The 17,685-nt window shown below is 47.7% G+C and overlaps 1 protein-coding gene across 1 annotated transcript in view; it reads left to right on the top strand.

The window, feature by feature from the left end:
- Positions 1–17,685, top strand: part of KIF13B (kinesin family member 13B) — a 211,107-nt gene that overhangs the window by 156,871 nt on the left and 36,551 nt on the right. Inside the window, 2 exon segments of the mRNA XM_018570085.1 lie at positions 1,559–1,711; positions 14,100–14,177. Coding sequence (XP_018425587.1) covers positions 1,559–1,711; positions 14,100–14,177 — 231 coding nt within the window.

The raw sequence follows: 17,685 nt of genomic DNA, 5'->3' as shown, positions 1-17,685 counted from the left end.
ATTGTAGGGGAGATGTGAGAGGCCTATGAACTCTGAGCTGTGCACCTTGCAGAGATCAAACCAGGAGTCCTACAGAATCCAGGGTGCTGTGCCTGCCTAGTAGCTGGGAAAACTGACCTCAGTCCTTCCCTTCAGTCTTCTATCTGACCTCCGTCGTCCCCTTCAGTCTTCTATCTGACCTCCGTCCTCCCCTTCAGTCTTCTATCTGACCTCCGTCCCCCCCCTCAGTCTTCTATCTGACCTCCGTCCTTCCCTTCAGTCTTGCACAGTTGTACCGGCTCCTCTCCTCTTCCTCTGATGTCACTGCACACTGGAAGCTCCTCACAATGTGCATTAGAAGCTGCAGCAAGTCAGATAGAGCTCCGCCTCATTTCCTGGCTGGAGTACGTTCAGCATCATCTAGCGCTTTCCTCCCCAGCCTGAGTGTCCCTGGTCCCGCCCCTTTCATTTATTGGACTTCATTTTTTCCACTCATAGAGGCTAAGCATCAGATGTAGGTGGTACTTGTGGTGCCGTGCATGCAAATACGTCCTAACTAGGAACCCCCACTCCTCCAAAATGCCACCCACCCTTCAAGATATTTTGATATTTGCATAACTCCTCCCAAGAGCCACCCCACTGCTTGCATGAGGGCTCTTGAGAGGAGTACTCTGGCAGGGTGCTGTGATGTTTTTAGAAAGCCGTCTACAGTGCCCTGCCACCCCCTGCCACCAGCCGTGATCTGCCTGCATTGTATAGAGAAGCACAGAATAAGAAAATAGAAAGGTTTTTTTTAAACATTTTAGTAGTATGTTGATGGGGGGTGGATAGGGAAGGTAACATTTCAGCATATTAAGCTTCTGGGAATGCGTGTTTATTCATCCATACTTTTCAGCGCTGTCCCCTGCAAAATGTCAATTTCTCCTGTAGGAGGTGCTCCTCTTCTGAGTTGAATGACACCCAGTGTCATTCAGCCACTACCTGTGCAGCCAACGCTGGGGGTGTGGCGGCGCTTAGATATCATCACGTGTGCAGCAATCTATGCTGGAGCGAGAGCCGCCCGTAGTTGAGCGAGAGCCGCCCGTAGTTGAGCGAGAGCCGCCCGTAGTTGAGCGAGAGCCGCCCGTAGTTGAGCGAGAGCCGCCCAGCGTTGAGCGAGAGCCGCCCAGCGTTGAGCGAGAGCCGCCCAGCGTTGAGCGAGAGCCGCCCAGCGTTGAGCGAGAGCCGCCCAGCGTTGAGCGAGAGCCGCCCAGCGTTGAGCGAGAGCCGCCCAGCGTTGGATGAGATGAGGAATGACTGGCTGGAGAACTTCTGGATTTAGGGATTTGAGTCTTTGGGTTTTTTCTAGTTGGTGGGGGGAGGGAGGCAATGGACTACTCGATAAAATCGAGCAATGCCCCTTATTTCAAGCACCCTGTACAATTGTTGAGCTGTTTCTGAACTGCATCTTTTGATAACCTCAGACCGTCAATATCGATATGACACATGTGTGGCCTTCCTCAGTGGAGCCTTGAGATGAATAATAAAGGTGGTGGGAGTATTGGCTCCACTCATGATCTTGATGTTACTTTATTCTCAGGACTCTCAAAGCTCAGAAGACCGAGAAGCTCTGGCACGCTTGGCAGCAAATGCAGAGGATGCCGGCTCTGCGGATTCTGAAGCGCACATGGAGAAGTATCTGCGGAGTGTCCTGGCTGTAGAGAACATACTTACCTTGGATCGGCTGCGTCAGGTCAGTTTCCTTTTATTGTTTCTCTTATTGGGCTATGTGTGTATTTGTCGGGTTATAATGAAGAGGGCACACTGCAGTATTGCAATGTACACTGTTACAGAGGCCTAGTGGACAAATTACAAAGGGTTCAGGTGTATGAAAATATAGGCTGAATGCTAGAGATGCATGCTGCCTCTGTCTGCTTTTTCTAAGTGCCCAATTCATGTTTGTCCAGTGCTCATTGCGGTTAGGATGCTGGCTGTGTCTGCTTCCTGTGATGTCACGTGTCAGCAAAACTGTTGTTTTAATAGTTGTTATTGCTAACGGAATGAAATAAGGGGTTAAGCATAAAGTTTCTTCCTTTCCCACTGTGTGCAATCCTGCCTTTATCCGCTGTTACCAAGCAGCTTAGAGTTGAATTGTGGTCAGGCTATGGGCATTCAAAGCAGTAAGTTTACTTTAAAACAACCCTTCGTGACCTATGTAGCTGCAGGTACTCTGGAGTAATTCATCCTCAATATTATACAGCTGAAAGGTTCAATTTAATTTCATCAGCTTAGCTCACCCTTCTCCTCCCTCCCAGCAATGACCTCAGCAGCTCAGCTCACCTTGCTTACCTTTTCCAGCATCGATGCAGCACCTGCAGATCCAGCAGTGATTCAGCAGCTCGGCTCTCCAGGCACCTCTTTCCAAAACTAACTCTGCAAGCGGGATCACCCTGCTCCTCCCTCTCAGTAGTGGCTCAGCAGCTCAGCTTCCCCCCATTCCAGTAGGGACTTAGCAGCTGGGCCCTGCCTGCACTGCAGTCCCAGCAAGTGACTCAGCAGCTCAGCTTCCCCCTGCCAGCAGTGTTTCACCATTTCAGTACGCCCTGCTCCTCCTCTCCAGTAGAGACTCTGTAGCTCAGCACCTTCCTCCCAACAGAGACTCAGCAGCTCAGCTTCCCCCTGCTAGCAGTGACTCAGCATATCAGCATGCTACTCCTCTCCAGTAGAGACTCTGTAGCTCAGCACCTTCCTCCCAAAAGAAACTCAGCAGCTCAGCTCACCCTGCCAGCAGTGACTCAGCATATCAGCATGCTCCTCCTCTCCAGTAGAGACTCTGTAGCTCAGCTCCTTCCTCCCAACAGTGATTCAGCAGCTCAGCTCACTCTGCTCACCCTTTCCAGCAGAGATCCAGCAGCTCACCCTGCTCCTTCCTCCAGGCAGTGACTTAGCAGCTCAGCTCACCCAGCAGAGACTTGGCAGACCGGGCTGTGGCAAAGCAGCTCCCATACCTAAAATGTCATCTGTGTATTTAGCTTTTTTTGTGGGGTTCAGCCTTAAGATCAGCGTAGACCAGATCTAAATTCTGTCCCTCTCCCCAATCACACATCATTCCATTGCAGATTTGTGCTCCATTTTAATTCTACAGCCGAATGCACAGAAAACATGACGCGTTTATTTAAGCTATAGATGCAATCGCCCTCTGAAGCTCACAGCTGTTGATCGGCTCCCCCCGTTGGGGTACACACATTTTATGCACATGTATAAAGTTTTGAAGAACAAAAGAAAAAAGGTTTCCTCAGAGACTCACAAGGCTGGACGTGAGCCAGAAATGTCATCAGTCAAACATTCTCTCTGTTCTGCCAACGAAAAGGATTTGTGGCGGTCCTCGTCCGCGTAATGCCCCAGGACTGCGTTATAGATATTCTGTCACAGATCCCTCTTTTATTCAAATGTATTTTAATTGGACGTTTTTAGATTGATGTTACAATAGTACAAAATAACCACTGAGGAGCACACATGGTCCAATATGGACACGTTCCACCAAAAACCACACAGTGGTCCAAGGGTAGACCAGTGTGGACTAGATACGGCTAATAGCAGTGCGTTTGAAAAAGGTGTGGTCACTCCTGCAAGCCTGTTCAGACATTTCAGAGAGTCGGGTGTCTTGCATGGAGTTCTATCGGCTGTGCGGCTGAGGTCTGGTGGTGACCCTAGTCTTGGATCCAGGCTGTGGCATGACATTTAACACACAACACACATGTCAAACATTGAGAACATAGACATGAATTGAACAGATGGAAAGATTGAGGTTGTGAAGAGACCTTCACCCCGATAGGTGCAGCTAGGATGGAGGAAGAGGAGCAAGGGAGTCGTGGTCAGCGATTTGTCACATTTGAGATCATTCTAAAGGTATTTAAAGGTATCAAACCAGGTGCAGGGGTCCAACACTCGGTCAAAGTTGTAGTATTGGTCATTCCATGAGTTTAACGTCTCACATGCGAGCATACAGATGCGCGAGTCCTCTTCCAATGGGAAGTATGGACACTGGCACTCCAGTACTGGACTGTATCATCTTCCAATGGGACGCAGTTGGGCATCTAGCTGCGCTAAGTACCAGTGGCAGCAACCTTCTGCAGTCCCTAGGCATATTCAGAGGTGTAAGTCCCAGTAAGCAAGCCGAGGGGTCTAAAGGTATGACAAATCTGTCTTGGGGCCTGGAAAAGTCTTTGTAATGGTGTCCGGAATTGTTTTTGTTTCCTGTGTTCTGGACTTTTTGTTTATCACTACATTTTTTCTTGTTGGAGCCATAGATTAGGGTGCCAGAAAAAGTTATAGCGGTTCTCCAGGAAAGGGTAAACTCTTTCCACCTACAGAGGGCATAGTTAAATGATTTATAGCTCATTAACTTCATGTGAGAGCTGAGGGCTTTGTGAAACCGGAGGCCTTATCTGAAGTCACCCATTGCTGACACAGACTGGATATTAGGGGAGTTGCTGACCTGCACACCTCTCGGCAGCCCGTCTCAGTATGGTCACAGATAAAGGTTCAGCCTCCAAACAGCGCTTCACTTTCCCATGGAAGTTAATGAGCTGGAGGCTGTAAATGGCCTGCATTCCTCTGTGAGTATGTGGAAAAAGCTTAACAGTGTTCTGGAGAATCTCTTTAACTCTTTTCACTCCACCTCTCCTGCAGGCGTTCTGCCCTATAGGCAGAGGGTATCGCTATCCATGCCGCTTGGATGAAGGCAAGTCTGGGGGCTTGAGAGAGAAGACACAGCCCAGAAGTAACCCAAAACGGTACTCTGACTTTCCCTCTGCCAGATGGGAACAGAGCAGAAGAGCGTCAGCTCCACCCATATTGTTCCAGCAGAGCTGGGACGATATAAAGATAACACAGGAGAGCTCTAGACTGGTGCCACGCAGCAGCAGCCCCCTGCGAGACATTGAGGAATACAAAGCTTATTGGTCCGAGCAAGTCAACCTGTTTCTGACCAATGATTGAGCGATTCCGTGCGGCATAATTTTAACCTCAACAGCCGAACACTAAGAACTTGTTATACTGTGACCCATAAAACGGGATGACTTGAAGAATGACTGGACTCTTCTAAAAAGAAAGCTCTCTGTTCGATTGTCTTAGACACCTTGAGCTCAATTGACCTATTGCTATGGAACCTTGGCAGAATTCTAAAGTTTGTTGCTGGAACAAAAGATAGTTCTGCGTCTTTGATCTCAAACAATGGACACGGATGTTGGTCAGTTTTAGTAGATGTGCAAGCATCAAATGGCAGAAGTTGTTGGCTGTGTGGAATATCCTAGAGCAGCTTTTCTCAAACTTTCGAACACAGAGGAACCCTTGAAGTAACTTTCAGGTCTCAATGAACCCCAATCCATATAATGTCCTCCCAACAGATAGTTAAAAAGATCATTTGTGTCAGTGGTAACCTATCTGAAAGGTAGAAATTGCTCCACCTGCTCAAGCGACCTCTAGCAACCTTTGAAGGAACCCTGGGATTCCATGGAACCTTGGTAGAGAAAATCTGTCCTAGAGTCTCTGTAGACATTGTTCTGATGTATTTTCTGTGAAAAAACTTACAATCTGCTTTGTGTAAAATATGCAAGCTCATAGTTTTGTGTTTTATTAGAGCTGAAGGTAACTGAGCTAACACTCTTGCCCTGCCGAGACAGAGTTGGCTTCCTTCTCGATATTCCCATCCTTTAGACCAGGGTGGGTCTATAGACCTAAACCAGCCATACAAAGGGTGGGTACATAGACCTAAACCAACCATACAAAGGGTAGATCTATGGACCTAAACCAGCCATACAAAGGGTGGGTACATAGACCTAAACCAACCATACAAAGGGTAGATCTATGGACCTAAACCAACCATACAAAGGGTGGGTCTATAGACCTAAACCAACTATACAAAGGGTGGGGTCTATAGACCTGAACCAACCATACAAAGGGTAGATCTATAGCCCTAAAACAACCATGCAAAGGGTGGGTCTATGGATCTAAACCAACCATGCAAAGGGTGGGTCTATGGACCTAAACCAACCATGCAAAGAGTCGGTCTATGGACCTAAACCAACCATGCAAAGGGTGGGTCTATGGACCTAAACCAACCATGCAAAGGTTCGGTCTATGGACCTAAACCAACCATGCAAAGATTCGGTCTATGGACCTAAACCAACCATGCAAAGGGTGGGTCTATGGATCTAAACCAACCATGCAAAGGGTGAGTCTATGGATCTAAACCCACCATGCAAAGGGTGGGTCTATAGACCTAAACCAACAATACAAAGGGTGGATCTATAGACCTAAACCAACTATACCAAGGGTGGGTTTATAGACCTAAACCAACCATGCAAAGGGTGAGTCTATGGATCTAAACCCACCATGCAAAGGGTGGGTCTATGGTCCTAAACCAACCATGCAAAGGGTGAGTCTATGGATCTAAACCCACCATGCAAAGGGTGGGTCTATGGTCCTAAACCAACCATGCAAAGGGTGAGTCTATGGATCTAAACCCACCATGCAAAGGGTGGGTCTATGGTCCTAAACCAACCATGCAAAGGGTGAGTCTATGGATCTAAACCCACCATGCAAAGGGTGGGTCTATAGCCCTAAACCAACTATACAAAGGGTGGGTCTATAGACCTAAACCAACTATACAAAGAGTGGGTCTATAGACCTAAACCAACTATACCAAGGGTGGGTTTATAGACCTAAACCAACCATGCAAAGGGTGGGTCTATGGATCTAAACCAACCATGCAAAGGGTGGGTCTATGGACCTAAACCAACCATGCAAAGAGTCGGTCTATGGATCTAAACCAACCATGCAAGGGGGGGTTTATAGACCTAAACCAACAATACAAAGGGTGGATCTATAGACCTAAACCAACTATACAAAGGGTGGGGTCTATGGACCTAAACCAACCATGCAAAGGGTGGGGTCTATGGATCTAAACCAACCATGCAAGGAGGGTGGGTCTATAGACCTAAACCAACAATACAAAGGGTGGATCTATAGACCTAAACCAACTATACAAAGGGTGGATCTATAGACCTAAACCAACTATACAAAGGGTGGATCTATAGACCTAAACCAACTATACAAAGGGTGGGTCTATAGACCTAAACCAACCATGCAAAGGGTGGGTCTATGGACCTAAACCAACCATGCAAAGGGTGGGTCTATGGACCTAAACCAACCATGCAAAGAGTCGGTCTATGGACCTAAACCAACCATGCAAAGAGTCGGTCTATGGACCTAAACCAACCATGCAAAGGGTGGGTCTATGGATCTAAACCAACCATGCAAAGGGTGGGTCTATAGACCTAAACCAACTATACAAAGGGTGGGTCTATAGACCTAAACCAACTATACAAAGAGTGGGTCTATAGACCTAAACCAACTATACCAAGGGTGGGTTTATAGACCTAAACCAACCATGCAAAGGGTGGGTCTATGGATCTAAACCAACCATGCAAAGGGTGGGTCTATGGACCTAAACCAACCATGCAAAGAGTCGGTCTATGGATCTAAACCAACCATGCAAGGGGGGGTTTATAGACCTAAACCAACAATACAAAGGGTGGATCTATAGACCTAAACCAACTATACAAAGGGTGGGGTCTATGGACCTAAACCAACCATGCAAAGGGTGGGTCTATGGTCCTAAACCAACCATGCAAAGAGTCGGTCTATGGACCTAAACCAACCATGCAAAGGGTGGGGTCTATGGATCTAAACCAACCATGCAAGGGGGGGGGGTCTATAGACCTAAACCAACAATACAAAGGGTGGATCTATAGACCTAAACCAACTATACAAAGGGTGGGGTCTATGGACCTAAACCAACCATGCAAAGGGTGTGGTCTATGGACCTAAACCAACCATGCAAAGGGTGGGTCTATGGATCTAAACCAACCATGCAAAGGGTGGGTCTATGGTCCTAAACCAACCATGCAAAGAGTCGGTCTATGGACCTAAACCAACCATGCAAAGGGTGGGGTCTATGGATCTAAACCAACCATGCAAGGGGGGGGTCTATAGACCTAAACCAACAATACAAAGGGTGGATCTATAGACCTAAACCAACTATACAAAGGGTGGGGTCTATGGACCTAAACCAACCATGCAAAGGGTGGGGTCTATGGATCTAAACCAACCATGCAAAGGGTGGGTCTATAGACCTAAACCAACAATACAAAGGGTGGATCTATAGACCTAAACCAACTATACAAAGGGTGGGGTCTATGGACCTAAACCAACCATGCAAAGGGTGAGTCTATGGACCTAAACCAACCATACAAGAGGTGGGTCTATGGACCTAAAAGGTTGGGATTACTGCACAATAAGGGTCTATAGCACTAATATGCAATAATTACCCCATGTATAGAGTTCGAACAATAATAATGACAACTTGCTGTTGATGGGCTTTTCTGTTTTTCTCTGTCTGTTGGCTGATAAATGGTCTGTGTATGTGCCCCATTAGACACACGTGTGTGAATGCAAATAGGTGCTTATTTGTATACAGAGAACTCCTAGGTTTGGGTGTTACCTCATTGCTGTGATAGTGTTATTAAAGAAAGCACAAGCTGATTATTTTCTATTAGCATTTGCATTGCTCCTCATACATTTCACTGGCAGCATGTTGTCCTTCTGGACCCCATTAAATGCATTTATCAGGGTGTCTTTCATTCAATGAATAGGGGGATCTCTTCCATTCCAGGACTGGGGTCCAAAATCTGCATATCTAGTGTGCCGCTTCCATAACTACCTCGTACCAAATTTTCAGGTGACGCCCAACCCCCAACCTCCCAGATATCCCTTAAGAGGATTTGAGAGGTGTCGGCATATGTGATTTCCTGCTGTACCTCTGAGCCTCCTTTATGAAAGGAATTGCTGGCTGGGAATTCTAATTTGCCTGTTTCAGCCGTATCTTTCTTCTCATTGTTGATTCTTGAGTCATGACTGAGTTTTTCATGAGATAATCTGTATTTTTTGCACATTTCTCTACTTTTTACAGTGTTAATATCGTACCATTGTCTGATCTAGATGTATACATAGCAACCTGGTAAATGTATTTGTTTCCTATTTAATGTGACCGCAAAGGAAAATGTAAAGTCGGGTGACCTGGTAACCGTTTTGTAAGTTACATAACTGGATGGTGAGCTCATCTGTGAAGTTTTATAAACCTTGATTTCCATGTAGATATGAACAAAATAAAGTCCTGAAGGTCGTAATATTAGATATTTTGGTGTGTTTACTCTTTTATATTGGGCAAGTTGCTATTATGGGGGGGGGTCTTCATTAGGGCTGCAAAAACTAATCGATGAAATTGATAATCGATTAATTGAATAGTTGGCAACTATTCTCATTATTGGTTAGTTTGAGGAAGGAGAGGGAGATTTTACTACAACCGATCGATTATTTGAAAAAAATAATCGGGCAACTAATCGATTATAAAAATAATTGTTAGCTGCAGCCCTAGTCTTCAGTAAAAACATTTTTATATCTGAATCTGCACTGCTACAATCATTGAAAAATTGACTTTTGTCGCAGCAGGTGATGCCGGCTGGGCCACCTGCAGATCCAATAAAAGTACATTTTATCTGTTAAGTCAAGAAAGACACCACCTACATGCAGAGGTCTATCTACTTTTAGGTGAAGTCTCTCTTGGCTTAGCAGATAAAATTCTCTTTTATTTGGTTTGAATCATCCCCTGGCTTGTTCTAGTTCGGAGGCTCCAAGGTTCCCACCGATGGTTTGTGTCTATGCCCCTACAACATGGCCACAGTAAGGATGGGTTCTCTGACAGCTTTTCTCCACCATCATCTCACTTCATACCTATGATATGGGGAGGGGGGGTATTGAATCATTGGAGCAGTGGCGGAACAATCGCCATAGCGACCCATGCGGCCGCTATGGGGCACAGGGGGGCCTGGCCAGGACGACCCCCTGATGCCGTGCGGGCCACCTGGGTCGCTATGGTATTGAAGGTTGCTGGCTGTCACTGGCGGGAGTGAGGAGGAACGCTCCGCTGTCCAGATCACTGACAAACTGTCAGAGATGTGTGCAGCGCCACGTTCCTCCTGACAGCCAGCAGCTGCGGAGGAGGAGGCTGGGCCAGGCGTCAGCAGTGAAGGAGGAGGTCCGGTGATTCAGGAGGCGGGGCCTGCCAGTGACCGTGGAGGAAAAGGAGGCGGACAGCTGATGAGGGCTGACCAGTAAGAGGGTTTGACCAGCCCACCTGAGACCCTGCAGAGCCCACCATAGAGAGTCTATGGTGGCCTCCGCAGGGTCTCCCTCAGGTGAATTGTTTGGGATATCAGGTGGGTGTAACTAGAAATCACAGGGCCCCATACAACATTTTGCTATGAGGGCCCTGTGATTTCTAGTTACACTCCCACATTGGAGTCTTCTTTAGGTTTTATTGGCCAGCATGAGATTCAGCCAGCAATGTAAAACTGCGATGTGCGTTTTCGGTTGGGTTGACCTTTAACCCATCTGTATATTTTCAGGTATAAATGTCATTAAAATGCGTCTTAAACAAAGCGCATGGAAATGAACTCTCATCGGCTCTTTTTATTGGATTCTGGCTGGAAATTTAGACCTTTTTATAATGTTGCGTTGCAGCCGGCGCTCGGGATCTTAGCCTCTCTCTCTCACCTGCTGTGAAAATGTATTAATTACTTTTTATATCCACATAAAGGGCATTTCCTCCTTTTAACCTGCGTCAGGAAGCAGCGTTTTACATCCAGGCTTGAGTCAGAGCTGGCGTCCTGCCGAGATCACAATGATACTTGTCTCATCTCCGGCCTGCCTGACGACTGAGCAGCCATTAACATGTGGCCTGATTCTCGGCTAATTACAGATACGGGGGCCCGCTCTGTGACTCACATGGGGATTCTGACTGGACTCCGAAAAACGGAGGAACTCCGCAGAGGGACTCGCAATAAGCTGTTTAGTGATGCAGAATGTCCTTTCCTAAAGGTTAAACGCACATGATTAGCATCAGCCTTAAAGGAGAACCTCAACATAACCAGTGAACCATCACATTCTCAAACAATTCATGCCCACACAGCTCCCTCCTCATGTATGATTTCCCCCTCCTCTTTTAGATTGTAAGCCCTCGGGGGCGGGGCCCTCCTCACCATCTTGTCTTGAATTGTATTGTGATTGTAATGTCTTCCTTATACTGTAAAGCGCTGTGCAAACTATTGGCGCCATATAAATACTATGTAATAATAAGTAGAACTATGAGCTAAAACCATAAATAAGCCCGTCTGTGGAGGTTCTCGTTCACCCGGGTCACAGTATATCTGTAAAAATAAATCAAAGCAACTGGACTTGCTGTATTTTTCTTGAAGACGTTTCGCTGGTCATCCGACCAGCTTTCTCAATTCAGAATTTTCCAATTGAGAAAGCTAGTTGGATGGTCAGCGAAAGGTCTTCAAGCAAGTCTAGTTGCTTTGATTTATATTTTATGGACACATATAAAGCTATATAGGGCTGCAGCTAACGATTATTTTCAAAATCGATTAGCTGCCCGATTATTTTTTCAACTAATCGATTGGTTGCATTAAAGGAGAACTATAGGGTCAGTGTTTTTCCCCATAGTTCTCCTCAGGGTCACGGGAGGACATATACTAGCGTCCTCCCGTCCCCCAAAGCTCAGTATATATAGCGGGCTACAGCTTGCGGTATACTGAGACCACCGCAGCCAGGATGGATTCCGACATTACTGTCTGGATCCACCCAGCTGCGTGATTGACAGCTGGCTCTGCCTATCTAGAGGAAGAGCCAGCTGTACCCGCCCCTCCCCCGTTCGTTCCTCCAGTCAGCGCTGGCAGATCAGAGCGGGGAGGGGGGGAATCCCAGCAGAGAGCCCTGAGTGATAGTCATATCTCTCTGCAGAGACATGATCGAGAAGTGAGCGAGCGCCGGTATGTGTTCGCTCACTCCCCCATCTATTGAGCCGACGTGTGACAGTTTCATTGCCACACGTCGGCTCAAACTATGAGGTTGAGTGGGTCATGATTTGGGCCTCCTTTGCAGCCACAGGACCTGGGCACTTTGCAGTCACTGAGTTGGCCATGAGTTGCCTCTCTGTCCTGCTTCATCAAAGATTACTAGAGAGCCCTTCAATCTGCCAAAATCTAATCGTGATACGCTTTATGGGCCAAAAGTGTGCGGGCACTTGACCCTCATCCCTTCTATACCTGATGTGGATCTCCATCCAAATGATCCCTCCAAATTGTGACGGAAGGTCTCCCCCTTCTACACTCCATCCAATAGTTAACCACTTCCAGCGGGTTCACATAAATACACGCCATCCGCTGCAAGTGGCTATACCAAGAACTTGTCTTCTGCTGCAGCCGTGTTCTTGGTACCGGTTTAAACAGCCGGGGGTTGCTATTTAAATACAAGAGATCCGGCACTGTGACCCCATCCAGTGCCGCCGTCGGCTTCCCGGGCTCCGCTGTTCCCTGTGCGAGCCCTGGATCGGTGTGGAGGGTCTCCCCTGAAGGATCGGAGGGGGGTCAGTAAGCTTCCAGCCGCTGATCTCCTCCGATCACTGGACCCGGAAGTGATGTGTATTACATCACTTCCGGTGTCACTATTTACAGTCTCCGGCTCTTAGAGCCAGGAGAAGAAGCTGGGGAAGCAGATCTCGGCTTCATCAGCTTCTTTGGGCTCCCTAGGTGACATTAGGGGTCTGAAAATGTCTCCATAAAGAGGACCTGTCATATTATATTTGTTTGCTTGTTAGCCCCCTATGTGATAGCAATAAAGTTGAGTGTAAAAAAACAAAATTGTAAAAGTTTAAGTATCGGATAAGTCAAAGTCTCCCTATGTGCACACAATCACATGTCGGATGCGCCTATGTGCAAAAATGAAAATTGCGCCGCACATGTTACATTTCACCACGAGCGTTGGAGTGAGACCAATAATTTTAGGCCCATCAATCACTGTTAGCGCTAAACTGATGAGCCGTAAAAGCGTTTAATGCGTCGCCTTTGGGGAATTGTAGTTTTTGGTGGTTTCACGGGCGCACACAATTTTTAGGCTTGACATGTTTGGTGTCTATTTACCCGACGTGACCCCGACTTTTATATTTTACCAAAAAATTGGGTGTTATATTCTGTTTCTGTGCACTGAATTTACATTAAATGTATTTAATCCTAAAAATACTGGTTTGATAAACATTTGCGCAAATACTGTGCGACATAACAAATTGGAACTAGCATCTTTTTATTCTCCGGGGCCTTGGCTTTCAGAACATATATCATTGTTTGGGGGTCCGAAGCTGTTTTCTTGCCAAAAATTCTGATTTTATCATGTGTGCAAATGTAAGAAATTTCTCCAGACAGGAAGTGGTTATAAAAGCTTTAGGTACACTTTAAAGGAGAACTATGGGGTTAAGGCTTTTCCCCATAGTTCTCCTTAGGGTAACGGGAGGACACAAACTAGCGTCCTCCCGTCACCCTAAGCTCAGTATATAGGGAGCTACAGCTCCCGGTATACTGAGACGCTGCAGCTGAAACGGATCCCGACAATTGTGCCGGGATCCGCCCAGCTGCGTGAGTGACAGCTGCCTCAGCCTATCTAGAGGCAGAGCCAGCTGTACCCGCCCCCCTCCCCCGTCCGTTCTGCCAGTCAGCGCTGGAGGATCGGAGCGGGGAGGGGGGAATCCAGCCCCTCCCCCTGTCACGGCAGAGAGCAGTGACAGGATCGAGAGGTGAGCGAACGCCGGTATGTGTTCGCTCACCTCCCGATCTACTGAGCCGACCTGTGACAGTCTCATTGTCACAGGTCGGCTAGAACTATGAGGTGAGTGAAAAGCACTCTCCTCATACTTCTCCTTTTAATGCTCCCTTAGGTCCCTGTCTAGGAGTGTTGGGGGCTGATATTTTGGGGATGGGCTGCAGCTTCAACACATTTGGGCCGTTTTGCTGATACTAGATGCAGTAGATTCCTGCTAAAGCTTTCCCCGTGCCTGCTGATGCTTCTCAGGCGGGAGCTGTCACATGCTCGGGGTACAAATTGCTGGTTTTGGTTTTATTGCTTTTTTAATATTCCGCCGAGATTTATTTTATCCTTCAATCACAAATGACTTTTTACCCTTCCAGGAGGTGGCAGTGAAGGAGCAGTTATCAGGGAAAGGAAAGCTGCATCGGAGGAGTTTAAGTTCACCCAACGTGAACAGAGTAAGTTCCATCTTTTGTTCTTTTGGTTTACTGTGAACTACAAATTTTTGAACCAAAAACCTGAACCTCAGCCACAAAAACTTTCAATTATATTCCTCAACAGCCACAAAGATTATACATCCACTTTGTGCGCACCAAATGCCTTTTGCAAACCCAGATATTCCTTGTGATGTGACATCATCACTGTGCTGTGTACATATCCTGTCCAGAAATCAGAGCTGTGGGAGGGTCCCATCAGGCTTCACCCACTACAGAAAACTACAGGAGGGGGCGGAGACCAGACGAGTCACCCTGGACAAGGAGAGAGAGCAGCAGTGAGCGGTCTTTATTACAGGAGGGGGCAGAGACAAGACCAGTCACCCTGCACTAGGAGAGAGAGCAGCAGTGAGCGGTCTTTATTACAGGAGGGGGCGGAGACAAGACCAGTCACCCTGCACTAGGAGAGAGAGCAGCAGTGAGCGGTCTTTATTACAGGAGGGGGCGGAGACAAGACCAGTCACCCTGCACTAGGAGAGAGAGTAGTAGTGAGCGGTCTTTATTACAGGAGGGGGCGGAGACAAGACCAGTGGCCCTGCACAAGAAGGAGCAGCAGTAACTGGTCTTTATTACTGGAGGGGGCGGAGACGAGACCAGTCACCCTGCACAAGGAGAGAGAGTGGCAGTGAGAGGTCTTTACTACAGTGCCTAGGCACAGGAAGTGCAATGACACCAGCAGTGCCCATGTCAGCCGTTTACTGTTCATGGAGATGAATGATACAGAGTCTGTTCAAACAAAAAAATAATTTACATTTATATCCAAACCAACTACTAACGTCATTGTCCTAGACTGTGCGATCCCATCATTGTGTGTGACATTCGCATTGTCTGTACTCCTCCTCCTGACCTCATCGTATACCTTCCAATGACAGAAAACATTTTCAGAGACAGAGACGGAATAATAATATTTCATGTGTTCATTATCATGTGACCAGCTGACTGCGGCATCATTTAGGTTCTATCTCTCCGAAGTCAATAGAAGCGGCTCAAACCCCTTCTATAAAGTGATGCATGTTCATAATAACACGGCGGGAGCGTCTCTCTGTGTTCTTTGCTTACAGTGAATCATTAAAGAGATGGAAACCATGCAAAACCTTTTTATTAGCAGGCAAAGCGAAGCTTCGAGCGAGTCTAGAAATATACAGAATGATGGCTGCTGCAACCTCTGTAACGTGATAATCCTTTTATATCAAAAAAATGCAGATAGAAGGAAAGATCAGAGCGAGGTTCCTGCTCTCACCTGAAGCAAGATGTGAAAATCTTTGCAGATACAAAAAGAAATGGAAACAATGTGTCCTGTTTAGGAATAACATTTCTCAGTACAATGTACACAATGTGTCCACTTGTGGGTAGAAAAAAAACTCCAGAGGAAGCACAGATTAAAGGAGAACTATGAGGGGGAGGGGCTTTTCACTCACCTCATAGTTCTAGCCGACCTGTGACAATGAGACTGTCACAGGTCGGCTCAGTAGATCGGGAGGTGAGCGAACACATACCGGCGTTCGCTCACTTCTCGATCTTGTCACAGCTCTCTGCCGTGACAGGGGAGGGGCTGGATTCCCCCCTCCGATCCGCCAGCGCTGACTGGCGGAACGGATGGGGGAGGGGCGGGTACAGCTGGCTCTGCCTCTAGATAGGAGGAGCCAGCTGTCACTCACGCAGCTGGGCTGATCTCGACATCGATGTCGGGATCCGCTCCGGCTGCGGCATCTCAGTATATAGTGAGCTGTAGCTCGCGGTATACTGAGCTTAGGGTGACGGGAGGACGCTAGTTTGTGTCCTCCCGTTACCCTAAGGAGAACTATGGGGAAAAGTCCTGACCCCATAGTTCTCCTTTTAAGGGCCTGTCCACACCAGTTGCAGTGCGTTCCGGTTCGATTCTGGCCAGAACGCGCTGCCTCGCATTGCGGCCGGCTGACTTTTTAGTGGGTCAGGAGGGGGCGTGGCGGGCCATTGAGGTGAATGGCACCGTAGCCACGCCCTCCGGCCGCAATGCGAATGCCCGCATGGGATCGCCAGGCACATTGTGCCTGCGGTCCGTTGCGATCAAATTAGTGCTTGCAGCATTTTGATCGCACCGCACTGGACCGCAGGCACAATGTGCCTGGCGATCCCATGCGGGCATTCGCATTGCGGCCGGAGGGCGTGGCTACGGTGCCATTCACTTCAATGGCCTGCCACACCCCCTCCTGCCCCACTAAAAAGTGAGCCGGCCGCAATGCAAGGCAGTGCGTTCCGGCCAGAATCGGACCGGAACGCACTGCATGTGGTGTGAACGGACCCTCAAGGAGGATAGTGAGGAGCACAGTAGGTGCATCACCAAATCGATATAGAAATGGAAACGATGTATCCACTCCAGGAAGTGTTCCAGTGCAGAGTACAATGTACACAATGTGTCCACTTGTGAGTACAGAAAAACTCCAGAGGAAGAACAGATCCACAGAATGAATGAAGGAGAAGCAGGGAGATCCTTGCACTGCGGGTCCTCAGGTACGGCTTCCCCTACAGCAAGGAGAACAGCGAGCAGCACAGCAGTGACATCACCAAATAGATCTAGAAATGGAAGCAATGTATCCCCTTCAGGAAGTGTTCCAGTTCTGAGTACAATGTACACAATGTGTCCACTTACAGGTAAAAACCTCCATTGTGATTACTTGTATTTTCCAAAATTCGCTCCTCTCCGTTCAGTAACATGAGGGGTTAATCTGTTTGCAGAGTCCCACAGTGAGGGTTTGAGTGCTGTTTGGCAATATTGGGGTCCGGAAGAGAGACCCCCGCTCGCTCATTGCCACCAAGGTAGCGTGTCTCATAGAAATCCACACATGTGGGATGTCACAGCAGGACTCTCCGGCTGTCACTGAGCGCAGCATCCCGCATGTGCATGCTTGGCTTTCTCCTCCCCGGCCATGGACGAGCGACATCCCTCTCATGGAACCTGATACCGACAAACAGCACTCGGAGCCTCACTGTGGGCACTGCAAACAGATTAACCCCAAAGGACTGAATGGAGAGGAGCAATTTTTGGAAGTCGTCACGTGACCACTGACTGGAAATCCCTTTGTGTTTTACCTGTAAGTGGGCACATTGTGTACTTTGCACTCTGAATTGGAATACTCCCTGAACGGGACACATTGTTCCCATTTCTATTGCAGATCTTGCTGTAGGTGAGCGCAGGAACCTCCCTCTGATCGTATCTATAATTAGAGTAAATCTACATAAAGCGCAGAGATCACAGAGACGGGGGCCTTCCGGCTGTCACTGACCGCAGCATCCCGCATCACGGGACGCATCAAATCACGGGACGCATCACATTACGGGCCTAGTAAAATAAATGTGGGGAAGACATTTCCGTTTGGAATGTTAATCGCATAAAAGCTGCTCGTCTGCTCTGCTCTGCTCTGGTTCTGTGAAGTGAACGGATGACATATGGTTCTGCTCTGGTAAAGCCGTTCTCTAAAATGTGGAGGAATGG

Source organism: Nanorana parkeri, unplaced genomic scaffold, assembly GCF_000935625.1.
Source record: "Nanorana parkeri isolate BGI_ZX_2015 unplaced genomic scaffold, ASM93562v1 scaffold1453, whole genome shotgun sequence".
NCBI classification, from domain to species: Eukaryota; Metazoa; Chordata; class Amphibia; order Anura; family Dicroglossidae; genus Nanorana; species Nanorana parkeri.
This window is presented reverse-complemented; position numbering and strand designations above follow the sequence as displayed.